The sequence below is a fragment of the Melanostigma gelatinosum genome, assembly GCF_949748355.1.
Source record: "Melanostigma gelatinosum genome assembly, chromosome: 18".
Classification (NCBI taxonomy): Eukaryota; Metazoa; Chordata; class Actinopteri; order Perciformes; family Zoarcidae; genus Melanostigma; species Melanostigma gelatinosum.
The window spans coordinates 13,552,847-13,568,621 of record NC_136651.1 but is presented as its reverse complement, the minus strand read 5'-3'; the positions used below and the strand labels follow the sequence as shown (position 1 = coordinate 13,568,621).

General features: G+C 41.2%; 1 protein-coding gene across 1 annotated transcript in view; it reads right to left on the bottom strand.

The window, feature by feature from the left end:
* plppr1 (phospholipid phosphatase related 1) overlaps window positions 1-15,775 on the bottom strand; it is a 54,698-nt gene that overhangs the window by 32,325 nt on the left and 6,598 nt on the right. The window contains exon 2 of the mRNA XM_079290076.1: window positions 7,469-7,578. Within this exon, the coding sequence (XP_079146202.1) occupies window positions 7,469-7,528 (60 nt within the window). The 5' untranslated portion in view covers window positions 7,529-7,578. The remainder of the gene's footprint in view (window positions 1-7,468; window positions 7,579-15,775) is intronic.

Here is a 15,775-nt window from a genome sequence, read left to right as displayed (position 1 = left end):
GCTTGCAGAAATGCCGTGTAATACCTTGTGGGATCGCATACCTAACTCAGGTTTACAGGGAAATACCTGAAAAGGGCTCGGGCAGATTAATAAGAAGGGTGTACACATGTATTGTGACCTACACCTCATTTGCGTTTGAAAAAAAAAGACCAAAGCTCGCCTCATGCTCAACGCACCAACAGCAACCGCATTTGCATTCATTCACCATATTTTCAGCAGTATAGCCTGAGAAGTCAAGGTTGCTGGTTTGAAGCATGGGGCTGGTTGAGAAGATCAAGATGTCCTTGAACCATTTCTTCCCTCCAACATTCATCCCAATCACATTCAAACTCATATTTCAAACATTCAAACTCATATTTCCTCGATCACTCCTGTAGCCTCCTGCTACTTCTTCTCGCTATAAATCATAGAAAGCCGCAAACAAGCACTGAGCTATTAGACACCGGGAGAGTCGTCGGGCTGTGGCAAATTACCAAAACAGGCCACGAGAGATGAGCAATTTCTGCTTGTTGAGCCTGATCTTACTCTCCTCTTCTCTCGTCTGTCCTGTATTCTGTATCAGACCTACCTGGTATAAAGTCAGGGTAATATTACTTGAGTATTTCCATTTTGAGCTCGTTTATACTTCTATTCCACGACATTTTGGAGGCAAATGTTGTATTTCTCACCACAATAAATGTATTTAGACAGCATCACTTACAACTTACTTTGCAGTTTCTGATTATTAATACGAAATAATCAACAGTGTAAGTAGTTTAAATTCACCCTGAGCTGCAGCAATAGTGATACCGACACTTGAATACATCAATATTTATAATCCAGTAATATATATATATATACATTATTCTAAAATGGGCCATTTTGCATCATGAGTAAGAGTTTTACTTTTGGTATTTTTTATATATTTTGTGTACTTCTGTCTAGGTAAAATCACTTGCCAGCACTACTGAAAACAGCGACGTCGTCTCTGTAGGCCGGCTGCCATTTCTGTGACTTTTTTTACGCGCTGGCTTTTTTGTGACAGTTGTACACCAGGACAAGCGTCCCTTTCTCTGTAAAGCACAACTTGTGGCTCCATTATAGTCCCTCCCCAGCCAGCGTCACGCTGCATTAGCTGAAGGGCAGACTGACAAGACTGGCTGCCATAAAACGGTTATAAAAAGTTACTGCAGCATGCCATTATCCTTCTCCCTTGGAGGGCACAATACACCTCTTTTACCCAGGATTCTGGCAGGGTGCTATGGTGCAGCTATCTACCTCTGTTGACTTTGGACATGACATGCATTTATCAGGGTTAGTATATCACTTTAGAGGAGCGGACAATAATTTACTACAGCCAACATTTATAAATCAATTACTTATAGGCCTCTAACAAAGTAAAATCGCAGACTTTCTCAACTTTAAATTTGTTCTCATCAATATTTTTATTCTAAAACTGGACTAAATGACTGCCTGTCATTTTAAAAGGTACCCACAGAGAATTATCACCCAATTCTGCATTTACCCTCAGCTCTATAGAGATTAAATAGTAGTCTGTGATATTAGATATTAGGTAATGTTGGCAAACCATGTTGTCAAATAACTCCCATTACCGTACTTGTGGAACGCTTAAAATATTTGATATTGTTAACCTGTGACAACAGTGGCAAGTGTTTAGTAGAAGTAACATAGTCTCAGCAGGGTAAGTTAAAATTCTCATCAAACGTTTGCAACTATTTTGCGGAATTACTTTGTTTTGTTTGTAATTACTTCATACACAGGCCATTACATCATGATAAAACTCTTAATGATATGAATACACATCCCTCCCCTTCTCCAGTGTTCCCAATCTCTTCCCTTCTTTGTCTCCTTCGATCCAAAATCGTGTTACTGTCAGTCCCACCGCCATCTCCTCCCTCAGACCCTAAAAACAACCAGGAAAATGTTACATGAATCCACCACGTGCTAGGTTTTCATTTCACTGTCATGTTGCGTTAGTACACTGGGAGCAAAAGACTCACTGACAGAAATGGGCATCTTAGTCTGGCTTGCCCGGATTTAGACCGTGATGCTACACTTCTGTTGTCAGTCTTTAAGTGACACAGAAGACAGCTACTTTTCTTTCTTTTTTTTGTATTCAAAAATCTAGGGTATCAGGATTAATAGCCAGCTATTAAATTTAATTCTGGGGCCCAAATCAAGACATAACATTTGTCTTTTACAAAAATTACAAACCACTATTCAATAGCTTTAAATAAAAAGCCCAGCCGTAACAAATATATTGACCTCTTGATCCAGGGTAATCAATATGTTAAGTACAGCATCTCTTGCCATTGGGGGTATGTCTAGGCTCCTATTTATATGGCTTCTGTGCCTGTTTTGCAGGTATAGATGCATTCTGTACCACATGCAATGTTTTGTGTGTCTTATTCAATTTACTAGTATACTTTTACGAGGATGTTATTTTTTTCTCAGGTGAAGTTCGACTCGAAGTAAACATTGTTGTGTCAAGTTGACCACATCATTCTCTCTTTTCTAAACAAGCCAAAATCATATAAATCGCCCCGGTTGAACTGGACCGACGAGATCTCCTTCTGCTGCCTTAAATCTAAAGTTAAACACACAAAGTGTGTGATTTAAACTGCAGTGCAAAAATGTGATAAAAACCGCAGTGCACATCTGCACATAAAGTCAACATGACCCCGAAATTATTTTGAGATGTAATATATTGTTGTAAGTGGGTCTAATGGTATTTTCAGGCAGACAGTTGTTCCTCTTTGTCCCCCCGTGGGACAAAAGGCCACAAACGTACTCATAGCTGGATGTGATCACCTGCATGGTACTCGTGCTCTCTAGTGGCTTTGCTGTATGTGGCCGTGTCTTTCAGGAGCTGCTCCCTGCCAGAGTGATCACCTGCAAACAATCAGCTGCCCGATCAAGCCGGTCAGGATTTAGCCTCAGTCTTGCTCTAGCCGTTGCCAGATTCTCTTGTGCTCGTGCCAAACTCTTAAGCCATTTGTTCAAAAGTGACCTGTTAATGACTTTTTCCCCTGTTTTCAAGACAAGCAGGATTTTGTCTACAGCCCTTACTTGTACCTCAGCCGGCACTACTTTCCCTTCTATCTTCATTGCCTGCTTGACATTTTGCCATTGAAACTCTCCAAAGAGATTTCTGTGTTGGCTGCTTCTGAGTCCTCTCCACGGTGTCTGACAGTATTAATGTGAGCAGTTGAAAAAACAAAACATGAAACGGAGATTAAACGATTCAAGTCGCATGTGCTTTCAAATTGTATTTAAATTATATTGTATGGGTCCCAACATGAAAGCAATACAGGAGCTTCTTTTTTTTTTTAAATGAGTGGGGGTCACAGATTAACAATTCCCCTAATTTCAAAAGAATCACCACTGCAGATGTACCTGTCCTCTCCTCAGCCTCCTTCAATTAAAATCTCACAGCTGCAGGCATCGCAGATTGCCGGCATGTTTCCTGTCCAAATTTAATCAAAGCTAGCAAGTTCACTTATAGGCTGTGTGTTGTTCCATAACTAAATTTAACATGCGATTCCCCCAGATAAAAGCCCCTTTTTAGAGTTAAAAATCATATTGCGTCAGTGCAGCCAAGAGAGAGACGGAGCAACATCAAAGACCTCCCTGCAGTGATTTCTTTTCTTTTTTTTGAAATCATGACAGCCCAGAACATTATTACACCATACTGAGAGATGAGATTGAGCGAGATAAAAGAAAGAAACCATCTCTTAGTTTGGCAGTGGGAATTTTCATAAATGATAGTCAAGAGATTAGTTCACTTCCTCAAAGCCTGGTGCGGATGGTGTTTTGAAAAGATGTTCTCAATAAGGTTTTTTTGTACACGAAACCTGAGTCTAAGTGGAGAATAGTGAGCTGAATGAACGCCCGGGGCGCGGTGTATTACATAATGTCATCCAGGGGGAGGCACAGGAAATATCTGTTCTCTTCTCATTTCTCACGGCTCACCTCCGCAGCTCCTTCATTAATTCATTTTTCATAATTTCTGCATCCTTTCGCTTCCTTCCCTGCAGTATACTTCCTTCTTCCTCCCCATCTTGTCTTTCCTTCTCCTCCCTTGTGACCCGTCTTCCTGTTGCACTCCATCTTGTTTTTATTTTATAGTCCGCAGCCAAGGCAAACGGCAATGACAAAAGAATCAACTAGAGGTTATGTAACAGAAAAGCAACATGAAACATGACTAGATAAACAAATCACCATAAATAAGCATCCTCCCTGTCACACTGCCTCTGGCACTGGGGCTGCTCCAATCAGGGCGCGTTGTTCCGGTCATGTGACGACACTGTCCCTCTGCCTTGCTCTGTTTCGTGACAGGCAGGGTGAGTAAGATAAAGAGGGCGAAAATAAAAAAGGGAAGGAGAAACAAAGGAGCGGGGGAAAGAGTGAGGGGCACGAGATGGAGGATACAGAAGGTGAGACACCATGAGAAATAGGAAGAGATGGGGGGGGGGGGTGAGACTGTGAGGATGTGACAGAGACTTCAAAGAGGCAAAGACGGAGAGAAAACGGGCAAGGGCAGAGTGAGACAAGGAGGTGGAAGTGATGAGAGCTGTCCGTGAAGAAGAGGGGGAGTAAAGGAAAACTGTTGTGAAAATGACAGAAAGCGTGCAACTCAACGGGCTATCACAGCGTAGCACTCCGCCTGTGCTCTGCTGCAACATGGAGCAAATATACATGGGGTGATGCTTTCTATTTATTTTTTTTGGGGAGATTGTGATATTGAGACAATTTCTGTCTTTTGCTTCGACGTGCGTTTCACATATGATTGTCAATAAATTGTGCAAAGGAAAAACATTTTGTGATGTCGTTTTTTGAGAGACAGTGTTATATTATCATTTAAGAACTTCAGTGGTGTCCTAGTGTGGTATCATTTTACACAACTTCAGTGATTATCAATCATTTAAATTAGCAATTAAAGTAGTTATACTTCACATTTTTGGTCTGATGTAAAGCAGTGGAACACACTTCCATCATTCCATAATTGTGTCGACAGACATATGTACTTCACATACTGTATATCTTAAAAGGATAGTAGAGGTAGAGTTCATGATATTCTGACTTTTAATCTCATGTATTGGTAATACCAGCAAAATGCTGGATCCTACATTTCCCACAATGCATCTTTCCTTGTTTTACACCCTCCCAGGCACGCCTCGTTTTTAGGAGTTAAAATACAGCGGCAAGCTTCGGGACGACGTTTCCTCACTCCGGTGGAAACAGGAACTGTGAGAACTTTTTGTAAGTTTTGCATCAGCATCTTTCAGAGCTGGCAACCTATGGCCTGTGGAGAAAGGCTTTCTGCTAAAAATGTGTTGTCTCCAAGCCCGAGCTGAGATGACCCTGAAGAGATCATCACAGGTCATTTTTTCAGACTTTTGAGTGGTCGTGACAGAGACAACCGTTAGATTCAACCGACAGATTCAAATAAATAAGAAAAATAAGAGGGTGAACACGGTATGGATATACAAGTGTACTCAAAATGCAATAAAGAGAGGGGGGGGGGGGATCCTATTAAGTATTGTGAATGATACTGTCAACATTTACCGTTCATCCTCTGCGGTGATTACTGATGTGATTAAGTAAAATAACTCACTACTGGGATTTTAATTTTCTCATGCACCCTGTTGTAGATTCATCAATAACAGCTTCTTGTGTAACAGTGAAGTCTCAAACTGATTTATGACACAAAACCTGGTCATCAAAAATCTGATCAGCTGAAGGTTTCTTCATAAACAATGGAGGCATGTTGTAGTCTGAACGCTCAAACTGATGTTACACTGTTATCAAATAGCAAATTCCAAATTAGGAGAATAGTTCGGAAACTGGACAATCTCTTGTTTGTATTGTAAACCCAACTCAACTTCTCATGAAGCACGATGTTCTTCCAGAACAAAAAGCTATCATTCCCAGATCCAACTGTAATATCACCACTATCACCACCGTATAAACATCCACCAAAAGAGTTTACCACCTAGATGTGGAACTGGGGATGTTGTCACCAACACAATAATCAGTTACCCATTAACTCCCCCCCCCTCTAGTTACACATCCTAATTAAGCAAATTGCACAGCCGTGATTACCAACGTCCAACTGAGCATTTCACGCTGAGCTCCAGCCAAGACACTTGAAAGCTGTAAATGAGAAAACTGCTGTACGACGATGACAAGGCCGTCCAACAGCAGGACTAAAGAAGATGAAACACTCGGTGATGAATAGTGTGTCATCATTTTTTTTTAAATGTAAAAACAAATGACAGGAGGATGATGCTTGACAAGTGTCTGTATCCACTTTGTTTGTTTCTATGTGAACAGATGCTGTACAGGGCGATTTCCCACATGCTCCAACTTGAAGTCTGGCTGCGTGGGAGTAAAACTGACATTTCAATTGACACAAGTGGGATTTCTAATACAGCATGCGAGCGTATTATCTCTGTTCTTATTCTGACAAACACGAATAAGCATAGACCAAGCAATATGTGCCAGTCATTCATTACCGGAGTGCATACAGGAGTGCACCGAAGTCATTCTGCGCATAGCTCATACCTGCATGCTGCTAAACTTGCAATCGATCAAAAACTGATTCCCCCGGCTCATCTGCTTGTCATTCCTGATGTGGTGAGGTGTCGCAGAGCTCAAGTGCGAAGATACATTTTAAGGTGTCAAACTGAAATTAGAGCGGAAATGATCTCAAAAGCGTGTCGGGTGCATTTTTGCCATCTCTCCTTGTTCGGCGACACAAAGCTCCATTTAAATGATTGCTATCTGACGAATCAATAACTGGGGGTGTCCTGAGGTAACGTCTCGGGTGTGAAAAGAAGTGTGATTCTTGGATAAAGAAGTACTGAGGCAAGAAATGGGCAATATTCCATGACGCTGGTCGAAAAAGCAGCAAGGTAGAAAGGACATCATGAATCAAACTTCACTTATCTTTGGGGCACAGAGTCTGACGATTACATTCATTACGAGTGTGAGAGAGTCTTATGGTGGGAGGCTGTCACAAAATGTGACACAAAGGTCAGTCGGGAAGAAAGCATGAGATAAAAGAGGAGGCGTGAGCTCATCTGAGACTGTTATTCAGGATATTTCCTCAGAGAAGCGTGTGTGTGTGTGCGTGTGTGTGTGTGTGTGTGTGTGTGTGTGTGTGAGTGTAAAATAGCGAGAGGAGAGAGTAATGGAAGGCGTCCTGAGACATCTCTCTGATTAAGGACTTTCAGATGACATGGTAATTAAATATGGAGGAGCAGAACAGTTCTTACACACACACACACACACACTCAGCTTTCCACTCATTCCAACACATTACGGTCTGGTTGGCTGTGTATAATTTATCCGGGAGGAAGTCATTTGCTAATGTTTAAACTGCCACTCACACATAAACACGCACAAGCTCATCGTGTACATTTCCCCACAATCCAGGATTCAAATTGCACACACAGCCTCTCACCTCTACAAAGATGAAACATGGGATGATGGAGTAGCTGCGCAGGGTGTTGTTGGATGCCATCTTGTCTCCTGTCGGGAGACTTCTCCTCTCGGGATTCACGGCGACTCACTCTGCAAAGACGGGAACATTCAAGTGTCAGCGCTCATTATCTGATGATGAGAGGAACGCGGCGGTGCCATTGATACCTATCACACTAGATCTCGCTCTCAATATTGACCGATCACCTGGAGCTTCAAAGTGATTCATTATTATTGTTGAAGTTAATTTAAACTTTCTAATGTCCATTCCATATATCTTAATAAAGACTGAGAAACAACGGACGAGGTGAGGTTTCAAAAGTATTCTGTGGAATCATTACACTTCGGAAGCTGACTTAGAAAAGTACCTCCGGCCTTGCCAAACCAGTCCATCAATCCAGATCTGATCCTGGGTCCCAGTGGCAGAAAAGGACAAGCAGAACAGCTCAAACAACCTTTTTCCTTTTGCAAATCCCTTCTGGTGGGGGGATCCGAAGAACTCCCAGAGCAGATAAGAGATTCAATCCCTGAGTTGTGTCTTAGCTCTACCCTGGAGTCTCTTTCCAGTCAGTCAAGTACCAAAAAAAAACTCCAAAAGGGAGATGGACTGGTTGCCAGGCCAGGTAGAGGAACCTGCAGGCGTTCAGGGATGCAATTACTGTCAATATCAAATCATTTGTTGTTGTTGTTTGTTGATTCATCATTTAGAAAATATAAAAAGAACAATATGAAATGTCTGTCATAATTTCCCAGTGCCCAACGTGACGTTTTAAAATTGCTTGATTTGTATGCAGAACCAGGCAATGTTTGGTATTTTTGCTTGATAAATGGCGTGAATGGGTTATTGATGAATCAATTGATCGCACTACTTCCTGTAACTTGACTGGATACACCTAAAAGAGCACTCACCGCCTGTGAGACAAAGGGTGGGGATCAGAGTGGAACGTGACCTTGATGGCAAAGACTGGCTATAGTTGCCCGGTGCAGATTAGACCTATACTACACATGATCACTAATGACAGCATTATAACTAACAGCAAAACTAACTTCTCGCTGGCTTTAAAGAACAGAGAGAGACTGAACCCACACCGATAGAACGGATCTCCAGCACTCAAACACTGCATCTGGCGCTGCTTCTGTTCTCCTGTCATTGTGTTTTACTGCATTTCATCACAGCTCCTAATTGCCACAAACAACATCATGGCATTTCCCCATAGAGATAGCTTGATAGTGAGAGTGGAATTCAGAAATAAGTAGAGAAGATGAGAGGAGAATATTAAAAAAAAAGAAAACTGCTTGATGTATTAGCTTTTCTGGATCTGGACTGAAATGGCTGAAATGGCTTGTTGCTCACGCGGAGCATTAGTTTTCAGCTGCTGGGGACCGACAGCGCAAGCACTGTCAGTGGGTGTAGATTAGGTTGGTTTTAAAAGTGTTTGTGGAAAGCAAGAAATGCTAGTATCTGTAGTCGTAGTTGTTGATTTATTTTTATCAAACAACAAAGCTATGACCCCCCGCAGATATTTAATTTTCATAAATGTGTTGTGGGGCTTTAATCATGCTTATTTTCCGATTAAAGAGTAATGTTGCGAGTGATCTGGTCTCTCTCGCTCCCTCGTCTCCCCTCTCTTCTCACAACCCCCCCCCCCCTTTCCCTTCATGCCATAACTTCTCTCTCTCTCTCTCTCTCTCTCTCTCTCTCTCTCTCTCTCTCTCTCTCTCTCTCTCTCTCTCTCTCTCTACTGTGAAACTCTGACTGAGAAAAGGTTTGTTGTGGAGCCAAGTTGGAGAAAAAAAGGATCAGTGGATTCAAATTCTACATTTATTCATCTATTTGTTTTTATTTACTGATTTTCTTTTTTTAGATGTTGAAATATACTGGAAGACCGGCTGCTCATTTTAACCACTGGAGAGATCATTAAGCACGGTTCTGTTGGATTTCAACATATCTTCGACATTTCTGCTCAATTGTTGACAAGATTGCCTTTGATGCATTTCTTACGTACGGTAACTACCTGGTAGTAAATAGACGTTTCAAGTTCTTACATATGCACAACAATTACAGAGAAACAGTCATTGGCAAAGGGTCCCTCCAACAATGCTCAGTAATTACGCCTAAATTAGAACATAAGTACACAAAAGCGAAAGTGAAATTAGAATCTCTGAGGAAAAATTTAAAAGTTCAAGTTAAACTTTAGGGATAACATAGAAACATGAATAAAATATGAAATGAATAAACATTTGTGGTAGAAAGTATTGCAAATGAATGTAAACAGGGACACAGTAAACACAAAACAATTGGTTTTAGTTCTCAATAAAGTAGCACTAAATTCAACGAAAATCCAGTATAATCAAGGATCCCAGCAGCAGTCAGACTGTAAACATAGAAAATCATGTTGGTGTGTCATTTTCATATATGTGTCATATGCATCTATATTATAGATAAATATATACTGATACTGTACATTTGTATTCATTCATTCAAAATAGATAACTTAAAGTATATATTTATCGTATTTTGGCTAAAAATCCTGTACATGTCGGCCTATTGTATATCTTGTCTGTTGCTCGATGGTAACTGCTAATTAAGACTGTTGCTGCAATTAGTCTAACACACTTCTACTCCTCAATTACTACTTCAATTTCCATTTAACAGTCCACACTTAGAGTTAAAGCAATAGTTCACTTTCTCGCCGAGAGTTACTGTGAATGAAAAGATTGATTTGGCTCTCATATCTGTCCATTAAACATAAACAGAAGGTATAGCCAGCTGCGGGTTAGCTTAGCTTAGCTTTGAGCCACAACTGGAAACAGGAGGAAACCGCTGACAGTCTGAAGGTAACAAAATCCACCGACCAGCATCTTTAAAGGTCGCTAAGTAGCATGTTATATGTTTCATTCATAAAATAACCGACATGTTGAAATGACTGGTGTAGCCTTTATTCCTTTCCGTCTTTATGCTAAGCTAAGCTACCCAGTTCCTTATATTTTAACGGACAGATATGAGAGGGGTCAATCTTGTCCTCAACCTCCTCTAAAATAAAATAGGCACACTGGGAGTATCTCTATGTTTATCTACAAATGTAGAAACATTTGAAAAACTGAATCAAGAAACAATGGTACCACTCCTATATGTTAAATCAGATGTTCCACTGACAAAGGAAAACACAAGTGAAAACTCATCCTGACACTTCAATCACACTGAGTCACTCGACGCAGGCACACAGTGATGCTGAAAGCTCTAATCATCCCCTAAGTGCCGGCCCCGTCTCATTTAACACTGAATCCAGGCTAATCAACCCGACGTCAGATGGAAACAATCTGACCCTCAGCCTCTCAGCTCTTAACACGGGAAAGAAATCTGTTTGGTAGTGAAACACAAATCAGCACCGGCCATCCCATCACGTGGTACTTATAACTTCTGGTGTAAGTTTGCCTTAAGGTGACAAGAGCTGCAGATTTAAAACTTAATCTTATTTAACCTGCGAAAGATCAGCGCAGATATCAAATCAGTATCAACGGCGGAGCTGGTATAGAGGCTCACTCTTATGTTCAAGGCCACTTCAGCAGGGCGGATAGCTGTCAGGTGAGGCTGAACTAAGGTTTTCCAGTTGATGGATGGTCTCACACTTCGCTAAAACTGCGAACACCCGCATTAGAAGTCGTACATGCCATGTAAATTGAATTGCTTTCAGTAAATCCATGGAAAAAAAAAACCCTCTGCTGCTAGCCATCCTCGCGATCCGTCTCAGTGCACATTAACGGTTATAATCGGCCTCCAGTCACTCAGTGACTTTTCAGATTATGTCAGCTGGGGAGGCATCAACTACCGGGAGTAAATTGAGTCGTCGCGTTTGTAATGTGGTTTATAAAAAAAAGCCCCCAAAATTAAATGTAATCACATTTACACAGTTTCCGATACTCCAAGATATTTGACGGTTTTTGAAAGTGTCTCTACTTCCGCCAACAGGGGTTCAATTGTTCATAATTTCTGCAGCTTGCTCTGAACCATGCTTTTATTAAGCCAGTCAAATGGAAACATTCATGTAGCCAACTGTGATTTTTATCTCAGTGGAAAACTTGATTTGTTTGAGGGGTTGTTCTTTTCCCATAAGCACTGTTCCCTGTATATACAGCGCGAATGAGCAAAAGACTAACTGCAGAGAGTGGCGCTCACTGGATATGTCGCAATGTTATACAATATGTAATGATGCATGTGATGTAATCACATGACAAACACCTGCAATCATAATAGCTACAATCTATCTCTATAGGAACAAAAAAATGTATTCAAAAGCATAAATCGGTTCTAGGGAGGGTCTTGATCCGTTTCCATACTGACTCTGGTGCGGTGCGTTTGGGGTGGGAAAGCCAATCGGAGCTACCACAGGATTCAATAAAAATTCAACATAGACCATTTTGTTACAATTTTGTTGGGGCGGTGGGGCATGAACATTTTTCTTCCTCCAAAGTGGGGCGCAACAGAAAAAGTTTGAGAACCACTGGTGTACAGTATGCTAGTAGCCACTGGGCCGCCAGACAGCCCAGCAAACAACCATAGAGTCTCCCCTCAATCAATAACAAAATGTTAGAGGTAAACAGAAGGGTGCTGTGCTTGTGCTTGCTTCATTCACTTTGTCAGATCCTCGTTATAAAGTTGCTGAAAGAAGTTGCATTCTCGGCTGACAGCGCTCAACTTATATTGTGAGCTCTTTGTGGTGTCAGAGAAGATAAGTAAACCTATAAAGGCAAATTTGAATTTCCATGTAGAGGATGACAGTCACCGAAACCAGTCACCTGTCGGTGTATTTTCATTTGTAATAGGAACACAAAACAGACCAGACAGAAGGCCACAACGTAATTTATATGAACAGTGATGAAAAAGTAATTGAAATATGAATAATGTACTACCAAGTCTATTATAGTGTAACGACATACAGCAATGTGTGAAAGCAGAATATGTACTTTATTTTGAAGTAAAATGACTCGAACTAGTAGCTGCCCGAAATGATTGGCAAGTATTGTCTTTTTGATGCTCAAAGTGGCCACAACCCTAAATCTTTTGAGACGTGGTCTAATTATAAAAATAAATAAAAAACTGTGCAGTGTAAGCTTATATTTTTGCCTTCTTCTGTGGCCGCCGAGGGAAGCGACAGAATAAACAGGCAATTTGACAGTGTGGCTGTGAGCTTGATGATTTCACTCGGCGCTCTGTGACAGATGATTCAAATCAGAAAATGTAAGGGGGGCCGCACTCAATGTCAAAGAGTTTACACAACATTCACTCATTTCTCACACAACCAGAGCAGCCTCAACGCTCAGAGTAGTCGCAGCGTTTGAACAATTGGACCAAGCCACAGTGAAGCCTTAACATGATTTCTCTTTGCCTCTCGCCGCGATGACATCGCAGTTTCAAAAGATGTACCAAAGATCACGAACCAAGGAGCATTTTTCTTCCAAATCCGAGAGCCGGTTAATTACAGTCAGATGAAAGGTGATCGGATCGTCTTCCCGGAGGCGAGCTCATCAAACGAGCCGCCCACAGGCCTTGTCGGGATTCATCAGTCTCTCCTCTCCACTCAGCCAGCCTGTGATGACTTTGTCTAGACGGGAACGCTGTCCTCTCAGAGGCGGCAGGAGCTGACTTTGAAATATTGAGCCCCACAAATATCATCTGATTGACCATCTCCTGTTCTCCGGCTGAGTGCAAATTAAAACTGTCACAATGACAGAGTTGGTGATAGAGCTGGGGAAATATTACCTTCCAGTTATCACTGCCAGCATGTCGGTGGTGGAGCCCTTCTGTCCTTTATACTTTAACAAAGGAGCATCAGGTATCGAACTTGTGCAAATTCCAAAAAGCTGCACTGGCAACTTCACGTTCGAACATATCGGACCGTGGACCAAGCTGGAAGACGCTCTATACTAGAGGAAACTATAGCGCTGACACAATTCAATCATTTATTAATTGTCTTCTTCATTTATCGAGGAGCTGATTTCCTTTTTGATTTTAAGTGACATTAAATACCTGTTAATAGAATATTTTAAGGTTTTAGTCTCTTGGTTGTGTGTACAAGTAGGATGAACCATCTCGTGATTTTGGAGGTCCCAACAATACAACACAATACATACAAAAATGAATAATAAGAAACGAAACAAAGACATTAAAGTAATGGGAGAGACAAAAACAAACCCAGCAAAATACACAGCACATTGTCTAGCATAGCATCATCTGAAACATGAACAATTTAACTTTTTTTTTAAACATGTGAAATGATGTTACGGATTGTATGTCTGAAGGTAAGTGATTCCAGTCGGAAAGGAGACTTAAATATGAATGCTCTCTTTCCAATTGCTTTTCTGACTGTAGGAATGTTAAAAGTATTGTGTAGAATGCCTTAAATGATGCATTGTGGCAGTTGCAATGTAGACATTTAAAGATGAGCTGCAGCCAATTACATTTTTGAGTAGAGGCCATTTCAGTGTGTTATGCATTGAAGAGTGTATCATGCTGTATTGCTGCTTTCCATAGGTTGATGTAGAGATGGTTATCATGATGAATTACAGCACCTTAATTGAGGCTATTTTGAGTTTTAGGCCTTTTTTTGCATGAAAACAAAGGAACATGTTTTGCTGGGACACACGCCAACTCAGCATGCCAGTCTGTGTCCAAACCCTTCACTGTTGTGCCTTTTACTTGGACTACAGAGAGTTGTGAGGGCTGTTGAACATGCTCCTGCTGTCACCAAAGGATTATTTTTTAACATCTAGGATACAACCCTCAAAGACCATGAATCCCCTTTTTAGACTTCTTCCTGAAATCATAACCGAGAAAAAATGTTTCTGGCCATCATGGTGTACACATCTCATTTTAAAATTCCTCATCTGCCAAATGTGCAGCACACACTGTCTCTCTATCACGGACACAGAGCTGTCCCACAGCTGCCTATCTGGCCAATGGAGCGTCTCTGTTGCTTCAGTCAGTTTTCATACTTCCCTTCGGGCTTTCTCAACAGTGGGGAATCCATTTTTCCGTGGAAAACAATAATAATGGATTTTCTCAAAAGGCATTTGTTGACAAAGCAGTACAATTTCTGAAAATGCACATCCAGTGCCTTTGCGCTACTTTCCTGGAGAATGTAATTCCAAACTTTTGTCAGTCAGTGATGAACTCGCTCTGTCGCGCACATAAGAAATGTGTGTTAACATGAAATAACGTTGTCGTCTTTCTTCTCCATATCTCCCCTCAGAGCTAAACATCAGTGGCTCACGGCGGATAGAGCGGAGAGAAAGGGAGTCAGAGTCAGAAGAGGCATGAGAAAGACAAACAGAGGAGGGATAGAAAAGACAAAATGAGGCTTAAATCTTGTTTAAGAAGGCGGTTCATTTGGGGGAGATGAACTCCCTCTTCTGGGACCTGTTGTTTGTCATCTTCAGCAGGAATTACAGATGTTTTGATGCTTTCAGCCACAGTTCTTGGCGCCTCCACATATCACACCTACCACATGCATATGCATAAGTTATGTTTAGCGTTCACCATACATATGAATTCTAAAGACCCATGCTGCTCACACAGTGGCTCATAGATCATTTTGTCAGATACTTTGTAAGCAAAATAAGAATACATTCCCATTGCAATTCCCCTTACAAATGCATGACTAAAGAGCCCTGAGACCTTCTGTTGACAAAAGAAATCGAATTACTGTGCAGAAAATAAGATTTGAACGTCCACACTTTCACTTTGATTCACTTCCACCAGAATGATACTGAGCTTTAACGTTACTGAAGATATTCAACAACTTTGTTGGCATTAGCCATCAAATCTCATTAACTCGCTGTGTTAACACACAGATGGTGCCGAAGCAAAGTGCTCATTCATCCCCGCAGAGCCGGCGTGGGTTCAAGCCTTCCAATTGGTCACTCATTCCAGCAAACACAATTAATTGCCAGTGTTTGGGTGTGGGAAGCCGGTGAGAGATCACGTCCTTGTAGCTTGAAAGATAAGGAAAGAAATCCAAAATTGAAGCAACAGAACCCAAAGATATCAACTGTTTTTAACATTGTTTCTTGGCAAAAACACACATAAATCTCTGACTTGTTACAAAACAAACTGCCTTGTGGGTAATTTAGGCGTCAGGTTCAAACAAGGGAGAAGACAGTCTTGAATATGAAGGCCAATATCTCTGGTTCTGTTGCATCGATTTTGATTCATTTTCATTTATTTTAACTGTCAATCATGAGTCCGGCCATGTTATACATACTGGTCTTTTTAAAGCTCTCCAACATACAC